At 43.1% G+C, this 16,565-nt stretch overlaps 2 protein-coding genes across 2 annotated transcripts; one reads left to right on the top strand and one right to left on the bottom strand.

Moving 5' to 3' along the window:
- The first annotated feature begins 78 nt into the window (after positions 1–78).
- Positions 79–11,312, top strand: trmt13 (tRNA methyltransferase 13 homolog). Its single transcript, XM_041889636.2, has 11 exons — positions 79–320; positions 2,854–2,903; positions 3,005–3,071; positions 7,873–7,935; positions 8,169–8,238; positions 8,339–8,445; positions 8,535–8,702; positions 8,827–8,899; positions 9,461–9,535; positions 9,717–10,140; positions 10,284–11,312. The coding sequence occupies exons 1-11, from the start codon at positions 186–188 to the stop codon at positions 10,456–10,458; spliced, it is 1,407 nt and encodes a 468-aa protein (XP_041745570.1). The 5' UTR covers positions 79–185; the 3' UTR covers positions 10,459–11,312.
- On the bottom strand, positions 10,879–14,836 carry lrrc39 (leucine rich repeat containing 39). The gene is made up of 8 exons (XM_041889637.1): positions 13,929–14,836; positions 13,690–13,795; positions 13,394–13,550; positions 13,037–13,173; positions 12,473–12,618; positions 11,803–11,955; positions 11,381–11,556; positions 10,879–10,965 (listed from the first exon to the last, which is right to left on the bottom strand). The coding sequence occupies exons 1-8, from the start codon at positions 14,048–14,050 to the stop codon at positions 10,892–10,894; spliced, it is 1,071 nt and encodes a 356-aa protein (XP_041745571.1). The 5' UTR covers positions 14,051–14,836; the 3' UTR covers positions 10,879–10,891.
- Positions 14,837–16,565: the final 1,729 nt, after the last annotated feature.

Below are 16,565 nucleotides of genomic sequence, written 5' to 3'. Positions count from 1 at the left end.
GGTCGGTCTTACAGTCAAACTACTACAACACCAAATTACCTACAAGCCACAGCAACTACTGGATATAAATGTGTAAAACATACTCAGTCCTAGAGTTGCTGCCTCGTGAAATGTAGGCCACCTGGAACGCCTCCCATTCTATGGTATGTAGTTTGATGACGCAGTAACGATACGAAGTTGGAAACATGGAGCTCCCCACGGCGGACGGCGTATCTGCACCTCTGCCTGGAAGATGTGCCTTTTACGTGGAAAAGAAAAACCGATACTGCAAAATGATAGTTGGAAGTGGAAAAGCATATTGTGGGGAACATGCTAACGCGGTAAGTAGAGCAGGACACTACCAAAGCATTCCCAGCCAGGGCTAGCCCCATAAACTTCCCCCTGACCGTGGAGGGTTGTTGTAGGCTAAGTTACTGTTATGGCAACTGAAGATCGCTGACTAAACTCCACAGTGAATGGAGTTTCAGATGAACTCTACCAACGGAGTGGTGCAGAGACCAGGCTTCGTGGAATTAATCTTGGACTACATCGATTCGGCAATAAACTAACAAAATATGGAGGAAGTATATGCCGCGTTCACGTGCTAGTCGGAACCTCAAATGTTCGACTTGCTAACTGAATGAACGCAGCACGTGTATAACTACAAACAATTAGCAAATCAGGAGTTTCCTAGTTTAGACTTTCACGTGAACCAGGCAATAGACAAAAAAAAATATGGATAAAGCCATCACCCCATTGTTTCCTATGAGAATGCTCAGTGGCACATTTGATGATCAGGAAGTGTCATTTCAGCATGTCACCGTCTTACAACATGGAGGAGTTTTTGGAAACGTTGCATGTACAGTTTGAGCAACTCTAGGAAGTGATGGTTCGATTCCCACGGGGGGCCAGTATAAAAAATAAATAATGTATGCACTAACTGTAAGTCGTTCTGGATAAGAGCGTCTGCTAAATGACGTAAATGTAATGTAAATGATGTTGCAGGCTAGCTTAGTGCTGCCACCTCTCATGGAGTATCTCAAGTTGAAGGCCGACCAAGGTACTGCAGGCTGCCATTAGCAACAAAATTATCCTTAACATTTTTTTTTTTTTTGGTAATTTAGCAGACGCTCTTATCCAGAGCGACTTACAGGAGCAATTAGGGTTAAGTGCCTTGCTCAAGGGCACATCGACAGATTTTTCACCTAGTCGGCTCGGGGATTAGAACCAGCGACCTTTCGGTTACTGGCACAACGCTCTTACCCACTAAGCTAACATCGTCTGTATATGATGTTAAAGTAATCGGTTCAAATACATCTGGTGAAATAGAAGCAATTATTGGTAACATGATTGTGTTCTAATTTTATATATCCACGAATATTGCCGACGAAGATCGCCATTTCCCAATTCACTAAAATGGGGGAATCCGGTTTTGAGGAAACAATGCCTGCAGTACCGCGGTCGGCCTTGAACGTGAAATCCTCAATGCGAGGGAGCAGTCGTTCCCCCCTGGATTCGCCCAAGGTCAATACAAAAAAAAATGAAACACTTACCTCGTACCTATGTTTGTCCTCTGTGGTTCCTTGGCTTTCTTTGTTTTCAGAAATCCGTACCTTTTCAATAAACGTTAATCAAATACTACCACGACTGTTTCCTTGTTGACATTCAATTGGCACATGAGCATGTGCGCTGAGTTGCCGTTTTAGAGAAACGGCAATGAACAAACAGTCTGTGGTTGTATTTGATTAACATTTATTACAAAAGTATGTATTTCAGCAAACAAAGAAAGGCACGCAACTACAGAGGACAAACATAGGTACAAGTTAAACGTTTCATGTTTTTTTAAGTTTTGACCTTGGGCGAATCGATGTAGTCGTAGCTGAATTCCATAAAGCCTGGGCTCTGCTCCACTCCTTTGATGTTGATCAGACACTTCATTCTCCGTGGAGTTTAGTCAGCAACTGTGGAGGTTGATGTTTACAATACGAGGAGCAGCTAACTCATGAGATGGGAACAGTAACCAGGCTTCCATCCAACCTTTTTATGCGAGTAAAGTACATGTCTGCAAAAAAATTAAATATGACCGGCCTGATGGAAATATAACATTTTTCAGTAAACTTTCCGAATGTCGACAAAACAATACGCTAAATAAGGGGGATCTTTTTGTGTTGGTAAAATAAATTATGCGAGAATTGTCGGAGGAAACGCTTTTATTCGCAAATATTGATATAATAACATATCAAAGTAAACTTGGAGTCACGTGATGACATGTTGTGTGGTCCTCCTACTACGACTCCTCAGGAAAGCATGCAGTTTATTAGGCTACAGATGAAATAAATTATGATGAACTTCACAGGGTGGTGAAAGGTGATGAGCTTGATGCTCCTTTCCAATAAATATCGAGGGTCTTATTCTGGTGACATAATCATCGATGCTTGGCTTCCGTTTGACAAATAAAAATAATCTTGCTATTTTGTCCATAATAATCTCATCATGTAGGCTAAACCTGGGCTGTAGCCAACAGCGCGCTGTACTGTATCTGCACGCTTTTGGCTAGAGCGCACATGCTAATACCAGAGAGGGCACACTCGCTATATAACACACATTTTTTTTGTGAGAAAACCATCAGTAGAGTTGAAAATGCGATGGAAACCCATTTAACTTGTATTTATTATTCGGTACATGGACATTTAACCGCAAAATGTGTTTTTATGTGCATTACGTCATCACGCAGAGCCTGAAATGGAAACATCTCATGGTTTTATGCTGATTTTAGAATATTCACATGAAAATCTGTCGCCATTTGGATGTAAACCTAGTTATATAACCCTCACTAAGTTTCATATTGCAACTTCTCGGGTGTGCTTTGTTTAGGAAAAGGACTGTGAGAAAAAAAGAATACCATGTCCTCTGGATCCAAAACAGTGAGTTTGCACTTGGCAGAGACAAAATACAGAGTTTTAATAAGGTGAATGGTACAATTTGAGGAGAACCTCTAAATCTATGATTTCTTCTGTCTTTGTAGCACTGTATTCGAAGAACTTTTAGCAAAACATCTGAAGAAGTGCAACTCCAGAGAGAAACCCAAACCTGTAAGTTGTATATACACAAAAATATGGACACAACATGTAAAGTGTTGGTCCCATGTTTCATGAGCTGAAATAAAAGATCCCAGAGATTTTCCAAACGCACAAAAAGCTTATTTCTCTCAGATTTTGTGCACAAATTTGTTTACATCCCTGTTAGTGAACATTTCTTCTTTGCCAAGATAATGCATCCACCTGACAGGTGTGGCATATGAAGTAGCTGATTAAACGGCATGATCATTACACAGGTGCACCTTGTGCTGGGGACAAAAGGCCACTCTAAAATGTGTCTCATGTTTTGAGGGAGAGTGCAGTTGGCATGCTGACTGCAGGAATGTCCTCCAGAGCTGTTGCCAGAGAATTTGTTTATTTCTCTACCATAAGCTGCCTCCAACGTTGTTTTAGAGAATTTGGCAGTACGTCCAACCGGCCTCACAACCATAGACCACGTGTAACCACACCAGCCCAGGACCTCCACATCCGGCTTCTTCACCTGCGGGATCGTCTGAGATTAATTTCTGCACAAACTGTCAGAAACCGTCTCAGGGAAGCTCATCTGCGTGCTCGTCGTCCTCACCAGGGTCTTGACCTGACTCGAGTTCGACGTCGTAACCGACATCAGTGGGCAAATGCTCACCTTCGATGGCCACTGGCACGCTCGAGAAGTGTTCTTAATGGATGAATCTTGGTTTCAACTGTACCGGGCAGATGGCAGACAGCGTGTATGGCGTCATGTGGGAGAGCAGTTTGCTAATGTCAATGTTGTAAACAGAGTGCCCCATGGTGGCGGTGGGATTATGGTATGGGCAGACATAAGCTACGGACAACGAACACAATTGCATTTGATTGATGGCAATTTGAATGCACAGATACCGTGACAAGATCCTGAGGCTCATTGTCGTGCCATTCATCTGCCTCCATCACCTCATGTTTCAGCATGATAATGCACGGCCCCATGTCGCAAGAATCTGTACACAATTCCTGGAAGCTGAAAATGTCCCAGTTCTTCCATGGCCTGCATACTCACCAGACATGTCACCCATTGAGCATGTTTGGGATGCTCTGGATCGACGTGTACGACAGCGTGTTCCAGTTCCTGCCAATATCCAGCAACTTCACACAGCCATTGAAGAGGAGTGGGACAACATTCCACAGGCCACAATCAACAGCCTGATCAACTCTATGCGAAGAAGATGTGTCGCGCTGCATGAGGCAAATGTTGGTCACACCAGATACTGACTGGTTTTCTGATCCACGGCCCTACCTTTGTTATTAAGGTATCTGTGACCGAAAGATGCGTATCTGTATTCCCAGTCATATGAAATCCCTAGATTAGGGCATATTTAATTTATTTCAATTGATTGAGTCCCTTATATGAACTGTAACTCAGTAAAAAAATTGCATGTTGCGTTTATTTTTTCTTCAGTGTAATTACGAGAATATATACAGTGAGGGGAAAAAAGTATTTGATCCCCTGCTGATTTTATACGTTTGCCCACTGACAAAGAAATGATCAGTCTATAATTTGAATGGTATGTTTATTTGAACAGTGAGAGACAGAATAACAACAAAAATATCCAGAAAAACGCACGTAAAAAATGTTATAAATTGATTTGCATTTTAATGAGGGAAATAAGTATTTGACCCCCTCTCAATCAGAAAGATTTCTGGCTCCCAGGTGTCTTTTATACAGGTAACGAGCTGAGATTAGGAGCACACTCTTAAAGGGAGTGCTCCTAATCTCAGCTTGTTACCTGTATAAAAGACACCTGTCCACAGAAGCAATCAATCAATCAATCAGATTCCAAACTCTCCACCATGGCCAAGACCAAAGAGCTCTCCAATGATGTCAGGGACAAGATTGTATACCTACACAAGGCTGGAATGGGCTACAAGACCATCGCCAAGCAGCTTGGTGAGAAGATGACAACAGTTGGTGCGATTATTCGCAAATGGAAGAAACACAAAATAACTGTCAATCTCCCTCTGCCTGGGGCTCCATGCAAGATCTCACCTCGTGGAGTTGCAATGATCATGAGAACGGTGCGGAATCAGCCCATAACTACACAGGAGGATCTTGTCAATGATCTCAAGGCAGCTGGGACCATAGTCACCAAGAAAACAATTGGTAACACACTACGCCGTGAAGGACTGAAATCCTGCAGCGCCTCTAAGGTCCCCCTGCTCAAGAAAGCACATATACATGCCCGTCTGAAGTTTGCCAATGAACATCTGAATGATTCAGAGGAGAACTGGGTGAAAGTGTTGTGGTCAGATGAGACCAAAATTGAGCTCTTTGGCATCAACTCAACTCGCCGTGTTTGGAGGAGGAGGAATGTTGCCTATGACCCCAAGAACACCATCCCCACCGTCAAACATGGAGGTGGAAACATTATGCTTTGGGGGTGTTTTTCTGCTAAGGGGACAGGACAACTTCACCGCATCAAAGGGACGATGGACGGGGCCATGTACCCTCAAATCTTGGGTGAGATCCTCCTTCCCTCAGCCAGGGCATTGAAAATGGGTCGTGGATGGGTATTACAGCATGACGACCCAAAACACACGGCCAAGGCAACAAAGGAGTGGCTCAAGAAGAAGCACATTAAGGTCCTGGAGTGGCCTAGCCAGTCTCCAGACCTTAATCCCATAGAAAATCTGTGGAGGGAGCTGAAGGCTATTTCACCTTTATTTAACCAGGTAAACCAGTTGAGAACAAGTTCTCATTTACAACTGCGACCTGGCCAAGATAAAGCAAAGCAGTGCGATTAAAAACAACAACACAGAGTTACATATGGGGTAAAACAAAACAAAGTCAAAAATACAACAGAAATACATATAATATACAGTGTGCAAATTTAGCAAGTTATGGAGGTAAGGCAATAAAATAGGCTATAGTGCAAAATAATTACAATTTAGTATTAACACTGGAATGATGTGCAAGAGATGATGTGCAAATAGAGATACTGGGGGTTCAAATGAGCAAAATAAATAACAATATAGGGATGAGGTAGTTGGGCGGGCTAATTTCAGATGGGCTGTGTACAGGTGCAGTGATCGGTAAGGTGCTCTGACAACTGATGCTTAAAGTTAGTGAGGGAGATAAGTGTCTCCAGCTTCAGAGATTTTTGCAATTTGTTCCAGTCATTGGCAGCAGAGAACTGGAAGGAATTGCGGCCAAAGGAGGTGTTGGCTTTGGGGATGACCAGTGAGATATACCCGCTGGAGCGCAGACTACGGGTGGGTGTTGCTATGGTGACCAATGAGCTAAGATAAGGCAGGGATTTGCCTAGCAGTGATTTATAGATGGCCTGGAGCCAGTGGGTTTGGCGACGAATATGTAGTGAGGACCAGCCAACGAGCGTACAGGTCACAGTGGTGGGTATTATATGGGGCTTTGGAGACAAAACGGATGGCACTGTGATAGACAACATCCAATTTGCTGAGTAGAGTGTTGGAGGCTATTTTGTAAATGACATCGCCGAAGTCAAGGATCGGTAGGATAGTCAGTTTTACGAGGGCATGTTTGGCAGCATGAGTGAAGGAGGCTTTGTTGCGAAATAGGAAACCGATTCTAGATTTAACTTTGGATTGGAGATTCTTAATGTGAGTCTGGAAGGAGAGTTTACAGTCTAACCAGACACCTAGATATTTGTAGTTGTCCACATACTCTAGGTCAGACCCGTCTAGAGTAGTGATTCTAGTCGGGTGGGCGGGTGCAAGCAGCGTTCGGTTGAAGAGCATGCATTTAGTTTTACTAGTGTTTAGGAGCAGTTGGAGGCTACTGAAGGAGTGTTGTATGGCATTGAAGCTCGTTTGGAGGTTTGTTAACACAGTGTCCAATGAAGGGCCAGATGTATACAAAATGGTGTCGTCTGCGTAGAGGTGGATCTGAGAGTCACCAGCAGCAAGAGCGACATCATTGATATACACAGAGAAAAGAGTTGGCCCAAGAATTGAACCCTGTGGCACCCCCATAGAGACTGCCATAGGTCCAGACAACAGGCCCTCCGATTTGACACATTGAACTCTATCTGAGAAGTAGTTGGTGAACCAGGCGAGGCAGTCATTTGAGAAACCAAGGCTATTTAGTCTGCCAATAAGAATGCGGTGGTTGACAGAGTCGAAAGCCTTGGCCAGGTCAATGAAAACGGCTGCACAGTACTGTCTATTATCGATCGCGGTTATAATATCATTTAGGACCTTGAGCGTGGCTGAAGTGCACCCATGACCAGCTCGGAAACCGGATTGCATAGCGGAGAAGGTACGGTGGGATTCGAAATGGTCGGTGATCTGTTTGTTGACTTGGCTTTCAAAAACTTTTGAAAGGCAGGGCAGGATGGCAAAGTTGACAAACATCAGCCTCAACCTTAATGACTTGGAGAAGATCTGCAAAGAGGAGTGGAACAAAATCCCTCTTGAGATGTGTGCAAACCTGGTGGCCAACTACAAGAAACATCTGACCTCTGTGATTGCCAACAAGGGTTTTGCCACCAAGTACTAAGTCATGTTTTGCAGAGGGGTCAAATATTTATTTCCCTCATTAAAATGCAAATCAATTTATAACATTTTTGACATGCGTTTTTCTGGATTTTCTTGTTGTATTCTGTCTCTCACTGTTCAAATAAACCTACCATTTAAAATGATAGACTGATCATTTCTTTGTCATTGGGCAAACGTACAAAATCAGCAGGGGATCAAATACTTTTGTCCCTCACTGTACCCAGGTATCTCAAAATACATAGGCCTATATGTCCCTGCTACTATCAGCCTACATTTATTAACCTTTCTTTCTCCTATGCAAATGTAGGTGTTCTATGTGCAAGATATTAATGCTGGACCAGCCATTGATGAGGACACCCCCAACGATGAGGTAATGTCAGACGCATACACATTGACGTGAAAGTGAATTCTCAACATTTTGCTAGTGTTGGAAGCTTAGCTGATTTCACCATTCATAGTCACTAAAGTGGAAGACCCTCTGCAACATGATTTACTAGAAACTGGGTGTATGTCTAATGAGCAGAACCTTAGAAAGATGCTGACATTACCTACAATAGACACACCATGATTAAGGCCATACTTACATGATTAACTTTTATTAAGGTACCCTTATCGGATCGCAGTAAAGCAGAGCTGGACCTGCTCATAGAAAAACTGAAGACTGGCGTCAAAGGTAAGCAATACCTAACATCATTCATTGCATTCATTGACATGCTTAACATGATTAATCCAACGTGGTGTTTTTAATGTATGAGCCCCCAATGCTTCTGCAGGGTTCAAATGCAAACATGAAGAAAGAATACAATCTCACCCTGCTCTTCATGAAGCTTTGAATGATCCAAAGAATGGGGACTCTGCGTTCAAACACCTGAAGCAACAGGTACTTTAATTTGAACTCGCATGATTTGAATTGAGTTATATTCATTATCTTTTGATATAAATGAATTTATGATTTGCCTGTTTTAAAAGGCGTCCCTTTTAGGAAACATGGAGGATTTGCACTTGCTTGGACCTAACCGGTGTTTTGTTGAGTTTGGTGCAGGGAAAGGCAAGCTTTCCCACTGGATCCATGTCGCTCTGAAAGCCTATGACGACATCCATTTCCTGCTTGTGGAAAGATCAAGCACTCGTTTTAAAGTATGACACCACCTGTTAGGCTATGTTTTATCTTTCAAACCATTTATACATAAAGTGATTTATTTGGCTGTGTACACATCTTCACTGTTAGGTAATTGTCCCCCCAATTCATTATCTAATTCAGGTAGATGGCAAACACCAAAATGCTGATACAAAATTTGAAAGACTACAAGTGGATATTCAGCACCTTGATTTGCGTAAGTAACTAAATTAAATGCCAAATTTCATTTCAATAATATTTATTCATATAAAACAGTCAATCAGTTATCATATAAGACGTCATCACATATAGGCACCATACCCTGTAAGTGTTTTCTGGAGGTGAAGTGGATTGTACTTTTCAACACAGTGAAAGAGATGTCACGCCCTCTAAAAATCAACGCGATGAGATCACCCTTCAAACATAAGTGGGCAATGACAAATAGCCTGGGAAGCACACTTATATATTATAATAATAATAATAATATGCCATTTAGCAGACGCTTTTATCCAAAGCGACTTACAGTCATGCGTGCATACATTTTTGTGTATGGGTGGTCCCGGGGATCGAACCCACTACCTTGGCGTTACAAGCGCCGTGCTCTACCAGCTGAGCTACAAGCGCCGTGCTCTACCAGCTGAGCTACAGAGGACCACATTATGAAGATTAGAAAGATTTTTACAGCTAAGTGCAGAGTTGATTTAAGAATTGAACAAAGCATTAGCAGGCACGATGAGTTGAGCTTTTCTGAAACCTTTTCCTGTTATTTGCCTTTTAGGTAAAGTTCCTCTCCTCCAAGAAAAGGGACTTCCAGTGGTTGGAGTGGGCAAACACTTGTGTGGTGCAGCAACTGGTAAGACCAGGCACTACATCTCTGAGTACTAGGGCTCACCTGGGGGGAAAGATCTTGTTCTTGAATCTTGAATGGTGTTGAATTTTGAAAGGCAGCATAGAAGTGGTTCCAAATAGAATAGTAATTGATTAATGCATCTTTGATTCACTCCTTGCTCACTAACCTCCACCGCTCTAAATAGACCTTGCTCTTCAATGCCTACTGGGCAGCTCGGAGACTGCGCCCCATGGGATCGAAGGTCAGCCGCCCAGCAAGCGCTCAAAGCTCCAGCAGCAGCCTGGAGAGTCTACAGGAACGGAGCTAGAGCCCATTCCCAGGGCAGCAGGGGAGACTGCTGCCGGCAGGGAGCTGAGGGTGGGTGGGGTGGCCATCGCCTTGTGCTGCCACCACCGCTGTGACTGGAGGCATTATGTAGGCAAGGAGTTCTTCAAGGAGAGAGGACTAGGTGCCTCTGAGTTCGCTGCCTTCCTGCGCATGTCAAGTTGGGCAACCTGTGGCTTGCGACAAGCCAGACAGACCTCCCCACCACAAGGTCAAACTGACCAAACGTTTGAGGAAGAGGAGCACGAGGTGACAGAAGAGGCTGAACTAGACAGCTTGAAAGGGTGAGTATTGGGGTTGACCTTTAGAGACATAAATTGCATCCATGTCGCTTAGTCACTGTAACATAGACTGTGAAGACCTGTCGTCACATTATTGTGTCTGTCATAAACCTTAATTGATTCATCTTTTTTTCCTGTACTATTAGAGTGTTGAATGCTGAGGACCGTGAACACATAGGACGCCTGTGCAAGCTGCTGATTGACCAGGGCAGGGTTCACTTCCTGCAGCAGAAGGGATTTGACTCCCGCTTACTCTACTACACCAGCACAGACGTTTCTCTAGAAAACGTGTTGCTAACTGCACTTCCCGCCTCACGGTGAAAAGAAATTCCAATGACAGTGCAACCTGTGCTGTGCATGGACAGCACACCTCTCTATTTTAAGCAGTGCTATTTATCTTGATACTTTTCCTTTTTTAAGCCCAAAAGGCAAGAAACCTGTTTGCAGTTACAGAAAACATTACACTGGCAACATAAGAAAACACTTAACACAAGGCAAAAGGCTCAGGACATAGCAGACAAGACTATGGTTGGAGTCAATTCCATTTAAAGTCTATTAATTTTTGTAAATTATTTTGAAAAAATCCTGGAAATTAAGTGGATTTGACCCCAATGTTGGACAAGATACATTTCCCAAAAAGAGAAAGAAATGCTCAAAAGGACATGCTTGACAAGACTAGGCCATCACCACACGGAGGATGAGACGCTGTCGACAACAGACAGAGGACAGGAACCGACAGAGGCCAACATGTAGGTCACAGTGACGGTGCAGACTCTGCCACAGCTTCAAGGGTCACATTTAGTTCTGAGGTGTAGTATGACTCAGGTGCTGAAAGACATTTCAAAAGGGCAGTGTCATTAAAGAGCAACTCCAGTAGGGGAAGAAAAAACATCTAAAAAAATGCCAAAACCTCTTGGCACGATTTGTTCCAGGAACAATTAGTAATATCCCCCTCAAATATTCATAGTAGTCAGCAAATGACAATGTGTCTTGGAAGCTAGCTAGCGAGTCAAACAGCACTAGATAGCACCGTTAGCTTTGATACAGTACATAACATTAGCTGGATGAGTTGAGGACTTTTATCTCACCTCTTGGACTGTGGGTGGTAACGTTAGCTTGTTTGCCTACTTTATTATTCTGCGTGCATCAAACTGGAATAAACGTTTTCAATAAGATGTCAGCTTACCCTGCTATTAGTCAACAGATCACCATACAGTTCAAGTACATATTTGTTGGTACATACGATTTACACGATGCATATTTAGCATGGCGTTAACTCTTTTCCGTGCCTCCTGGCAGTAGACGCGCATGAAATCTCGGCCAAACATCTCTCTGTCATCCTCGTCCTCCTCAGATTTCTTTGGGTCAGCAGGCAGTTCCACTTCATATGTTAGAGGGTTGTCTCGGAAATTCACAAACCTGCAAGTATAGCGAACATGATGAATGAAGATACATTTGTTTCGATATAAAATACATTGTTGGGAATCTTTTGCTAGTTTGAATATAAACCTTTTTTAAATACAATTTATGATTAATTGCTTACGTATTTGTTTACCCGCATTTATTAGGTTAATCGTTGCCAATGTGGGCCAATACATTTGTTAGTCTACAGTCCACCCATCCCCAAAACAACCCCTAGCTCCCACCTCTAGACATGGCACTCACCTGAGATTGTTCATGTCCTCCATCATTGAGGGAATGTCATGTAGCTTATTGTTGCTAAGCACCAGCGTGTCCAGGCTTCGCATGTAACAGATGTTGTCAGGCAGGAACTCCAGTTCGTTCCTCTGCAGCCACATAGTATGCAGCTTCTCCATTCTGGACATAGCAAGCGCATATGTATGTAGTTTGTCTTTTTATTTCTCATGTATTTCTATCAATATGCTGTGGATGGATATATGGTTATGGTAGATGTGTGTAAGCCTACCTGTGAATGTCATGTGGTAAGCGCTGCAGCCTACCTGTGAATGTCACGTGGTAAGCGCTGCAGCCTACCTGTGAATGTCATGTGGTAAGCTATGCAGCCTACCTGTGAATGTCATGTGGTAAGCTCTGCAGCCTACCTGTGAATGTCATGTGGTAAGCGCTGCAGCCTACCTGTGAATGTCACGTGGTAAGCGCTGCAGCCTACCTGTGAATGTCATGTGGTAAGCGCTGCAGCCTACCTGTGAATGTCATGGGGTAAGCGCTGCAGCCTACCTGTGAATGTCATGGGGTAAGCGCTGCAGCCTACCTGTGAATGTCATGTGGTAAGCGCTGCAGCCTACCTGTGAATGTCATGTGGTAAGCGCTGCAGCCTACCTGTGAATGTCATGTGGTAAGCTCTGCAGCCTACCTGTGAATGTCATGTGGTAAGCTCTGCAGCCGATTTCCACCCATATCCAGCCATTCCAGGGCTGGCAGACTCACCACACTCTCTGGGATCTCTGTGAACTGGTTCATGGAGAGATCCAAGTGGCAAAGCTTCTTCAGGTTGCTTATCTGAGGACAACAGAACGGGAAATTAGCACAGTGAGGGACACGCACATAAATCATCATGTACCTGGAAGGTTCCGTTAAAGGAAAATGTCCAGCACCACCCCAACGTCAACATATGTGAAATTGCGTGTTTTTATGTTTTGTAGTAAAAAAAGATTGAGAAAGATAAGCGTTTCCAATGACATCATCAACCAATTAGTAGGCAATGCCTACTCACAATTGGTCAAAATCACACGATGCACAATGATGTAATTGGAAACACTTAGAATAATTTATCTTTTTTTACTACAAAACATAGAAAAGCAATTTTCACACATGTTGATGGTGGGGTGGTGCTGGAGATGATGAAGATGAATATGAAGTTGAAAAATGGTTTAGTTTCCCTTTAACATTAAACCAACACTCATGCCATGTTGGGTACCTCTGAAGGCAGCTCATCAAGGTCCCTGTTCATCGCCAGCTCCAGTTTCTCCAGGTTCTCACAACAGCCCAGCTCCTCTGGAACACTTTGCACTCTATTGTAGCTCACCAGCAGCTCCCTTAGTCTGGTCAGTTTACCTAGAGAGGAAGAGCTACACGATAGGCCATGCATTCTGACATGAAGCACACGTCATCACCCACTGGGCACAGACATCAATTCAACGTCTATTCCATGTTGGTTCAACATACTTTTAATGAAATGACGTGGAAACAACGTTGATTCAACCAGTGTGTGCCCAGTGGGCAGTGCCTGTGATACATGAATTGAGGGGATGTTACAAGTAACTGGTTTACTGACCAATCTCCTTTGGGATCTCTGTGATGGCATTTCGGGACAGGTCAAGAACAAGCAGATTCTCAAAGCTGGAAATGAAGCGTGGGATTGTTTGTAGTCCAACCCTGTGAAGCTGCCACTCCATGAGTTGAGGAAAGTGAACCAAGGCTCGAGGCAAAGTCTGTTAAAAAAGAGTAGTCGACATAAAAAAAGGTTATCTGGTGCTATGCTTGTTAATTATCCCCAAAAGTGGAGTTTGTTGTCAAAATAGAACAGCAAGTGTTTTTTTACACAATCATACGGCATAGAGTGGAAGGTACCTTCCATTCCTCTTTCTCTATCCTTAAAATGACACGTCCTTCCTCTGTCACCACTTTCTCTTTCAGTTTGGCCAAGATAATCCGATCTTCCCAGTTATGTCTCACCCTTTGGCAGAGAAGTACAGCAATAAGTCATAGACAGGTCCAAGGTTTGGGCTCATTCATTTTCAATGAAGCCTATTGGCTTACCCATGGGTATTAAATATTCAAAAAAATGATCAAGGATAAATATCACTCACCTACCTACACCGGCCCTTTGTTCTTGTTGCTTCTGAAGATCTTGTTTCGTTTTCTTAATTCTAGTCTCCCAAAGGGACTTGATAGAGCTGACGGAGCCACTGCACACTGCCACCCCGGTCATGGTGACCCTACACAAACTGTTCAAACACAGCTCCCAAAATAGTCTCAACTCAAAACAGGACTGGAGTCTGGTTGATCACTGCTTCCCTTAATTAGACGGACAGGGCTAGACAAGGACAGATGCAGGAAATTCTCTGCTCAGATTTCTTCACTGCAGAAGGAAACTCACTCATAATGATGATTGATAACATAAGGTTATGTAGCCTATTTTTAATTTGGATCTTCATTATTCTTCCATATCAAGCCAAACTGCACTCTTTCACATAATTGACAAAAAGGATTAAATACATCTGTCACCCCAAATAGACTGTAACGTTTGAGGAAGCACTAACACAATTAATGTGTGAGTTCAAAACCTATTGGAGCACAGCTGTAGTAGTCATGTTGCCGGGCAAACACTGCCAAAATAAATAGTACCTTCTAGATTGGAATAATGTGCATCAAGAAAACCCATGTGATAAATTCCTCAGAAATCTCTTCAATGTATTCCATTGTGTTGACGGAATAGCTTCTTTGCTTTGAAAATCTTGTAACAGAGTAGCAATAGACCTCGTTCCTTGTCTGTCAGTGGTGTTCCTTGATGAAACGTGACCCTAGAAGAGGTCTAATTTTAGTCTGGTAGAACACTAAAAATAGTGGTGGTCACATGCTAAACTTGGCACATGGACTTCTGTCTCCCCTGACAACACATACCTTCAGAAGACGGTAGGAAGAATAGAGTGAAATAGTTTGTGGTGGAAAACCTTCAATGTTCATCCTACTCTGGCCCGCTGGTGATTTTATTTGCTCCCCCCAAGTTCCAAAAAATATTGTTGGACATAAGACTGTAAAAACACCAGCAAATCTGTGATTTTAATTTTGGAAATCTGTGGGGTGTGAAATAAGAATCATTTAAGACCAGCTCAATTCATTTCAAAGTCCAAAAGATAGACTAAAAGATTGAGCAATGGAAAGATGGTTACATTTAAATAGACTGTAGGCCTATGTGACCTACAGACCTTATATTAGCCATAAAAAACTACTGGGAATTTTCAGCAATAACCTGTACTTCTCTCCCATGCTTTACTTTCAGGTATGGTGACAACTTTTCAGTTCCTATAGATCAGGGGAGTAGAACTCATTCCATGGAGGGCCTAGTGTAGGGTACCCCAACTGGCGGCCCACAGGCCGAATTTGGCCCGCTGGTGATTTTATTCGAGAATATATGTTTTTTATTGTTGGAAATAAAAGACTGTAAAAACGGCAGCAAATCTGTGATTTTAATTTTGAAAATATGTTCCTAAGTATTCCCACACATAATAGAGATATGTGATCGCATACATATGTAAGCAAGGTTGGAAATTATTATGTTTCAGTCAAATATTGTATCTGTTTGGGCTTTTTCTGGTCAATTTGCAGTGTACAAATTATTTGCAATTCTGTTCCGGCCCCCTGACCATCCATCTGTTCAACAAAAAAATCAGACTGCGGCTGAATCTACACTGAACAAAAATATAAACGCAACATTTAAAGTGTTGGTTTCATGAGCTGAATTTCAGAAATGTTCCATACGCACAAAAAGTGTATTTCTCTCAAATGTTGTGCACAAATTTGTTTACATCCCTGTTAGAGAGCATTTATCATTTGCCAAGATAATCCACCCACCTGACAGGTGTGGCATATCAAGAAGTTGATTAAACAGCATGATCATTATGTAGGTGCACCTTGTGCTGGGGACAATAAAAGGCCACTCTAAAATGTGTAGATTTGTCACACAACACAATGCCACAGTTGTCTCAAGCGTGAAATTTGCATACTGACTGCAGGAATGTCCACCAGAGCTGTTGCCAGAGAAATGAATTTTCATTTCTCTACCATAAGCCGCCTCCAACGTCATTTTATTGAATTTGGCAGTACGTCCAACCTGCCTCACGACCGCAGACCACGTGTAACCATGCCAGCCCAGGACCTCCACATTTGACATTTTAGTCATTTAGCAGACGCTCTTATCCAGAGCGACTTACAGTTAGTGAGTGCATACATTATTTTTTATTTATTTTTTCATACTGGGCCCCCGTGGGAATCGAACCCACAACCCTGGCGTTGCAAACGCCATGCTCTACCAACTGAGCTACATCCCTGCCGGCCATTCCCTCCCCTACCCTGGACGATGCTGGGCCAATTGTGCGCCACCCCATGGGTCTCCCGGTCGCGGCCGGCTACGACAGAGCCTGGATTCGAACCAGGATCTCTAGTGGCACAGCTAGCACTGCGATGCAGTGCCTTAGACCACTGCGCCACTCGGGAGATTCACCTGGGGGATCGTCTGAGGGGGGGTGCTGCTGAGGAGAATTTCTGTCTAATAAAGCCCTTTTGTTGGGATAAACTCATTCTGATTGGCTGGGCCTGGCTCCCCTATGCCCGAGCCATTGCCCAGTCATGTGAAATCCATAGATTAGGGTCTAATGCATTTATTTCAATTGACGGATTTCCTTATATGCACTGTAACTCAGTAAAATCTTTGAAATTGTTGCGTT

Source organism: Coregonus clupeaformis, chromosome 11 (genome assembly GCF_020615455.1).
Source record: "Coregonus clupeaformis isolate EN_2021a chromosome 11, ASM2061545v1, whole genome shotgun sequence".
NCBI classification, from domain to species: Eukaryota; Metazoa; Chordata; class Actinopteri; order Salmoniformes; family Salmonidae; genus Coregonus; species Coregonus clupeaformis.
The sequence above is the reverse complement of the archived record's forward strand: the minus strand, read 5'-3'. Positions and strand labels throughout refer to the sequence as shown.

Coding starts and splice junctions, on each gene's coding strand:
- lrrc39 (XM_041889637.1), bottom strand. CDS start 14,050: ATGACCGGGGTGGCAGTGTGCAGTGGCTCCGTCAGCTCTATCAAGTCC. Junction 11,956..12,472: donor TTACCACATGACATTCACAG/GTAGGCTGCAGA, acceptor TGCTATGTCCAG/AATGGAGAAGCTGCATACTA. Junction 10,966..11,380: donor AAATATGCATCGTGTAAATC/GTATGTACCAAC, acceptor AATGTCTTTCAG/CACCTGAGTCATACTACACC.
- trmt13 (XM_041889636.2), top strand. CDS start 186: ATGGAGCTCCCCACGGCGGACGGCGTATCTGCACCTCTGCCTGGAAGA. Junction 2,904..3,004: donor TGTCCTCTGGATCCAAAACA/GTGAGTTTGCAC, acceptor CTGTCTTTGTAG/CACTGTATTCGAAGAACTTT. Junction 8,239..8,338: donor ACTGAAGACTGGCGTCAAAG/GTAAGCAATACC, acceptor ATGCTTCTGCAG/GGTTCAAATGCAAACATGAA.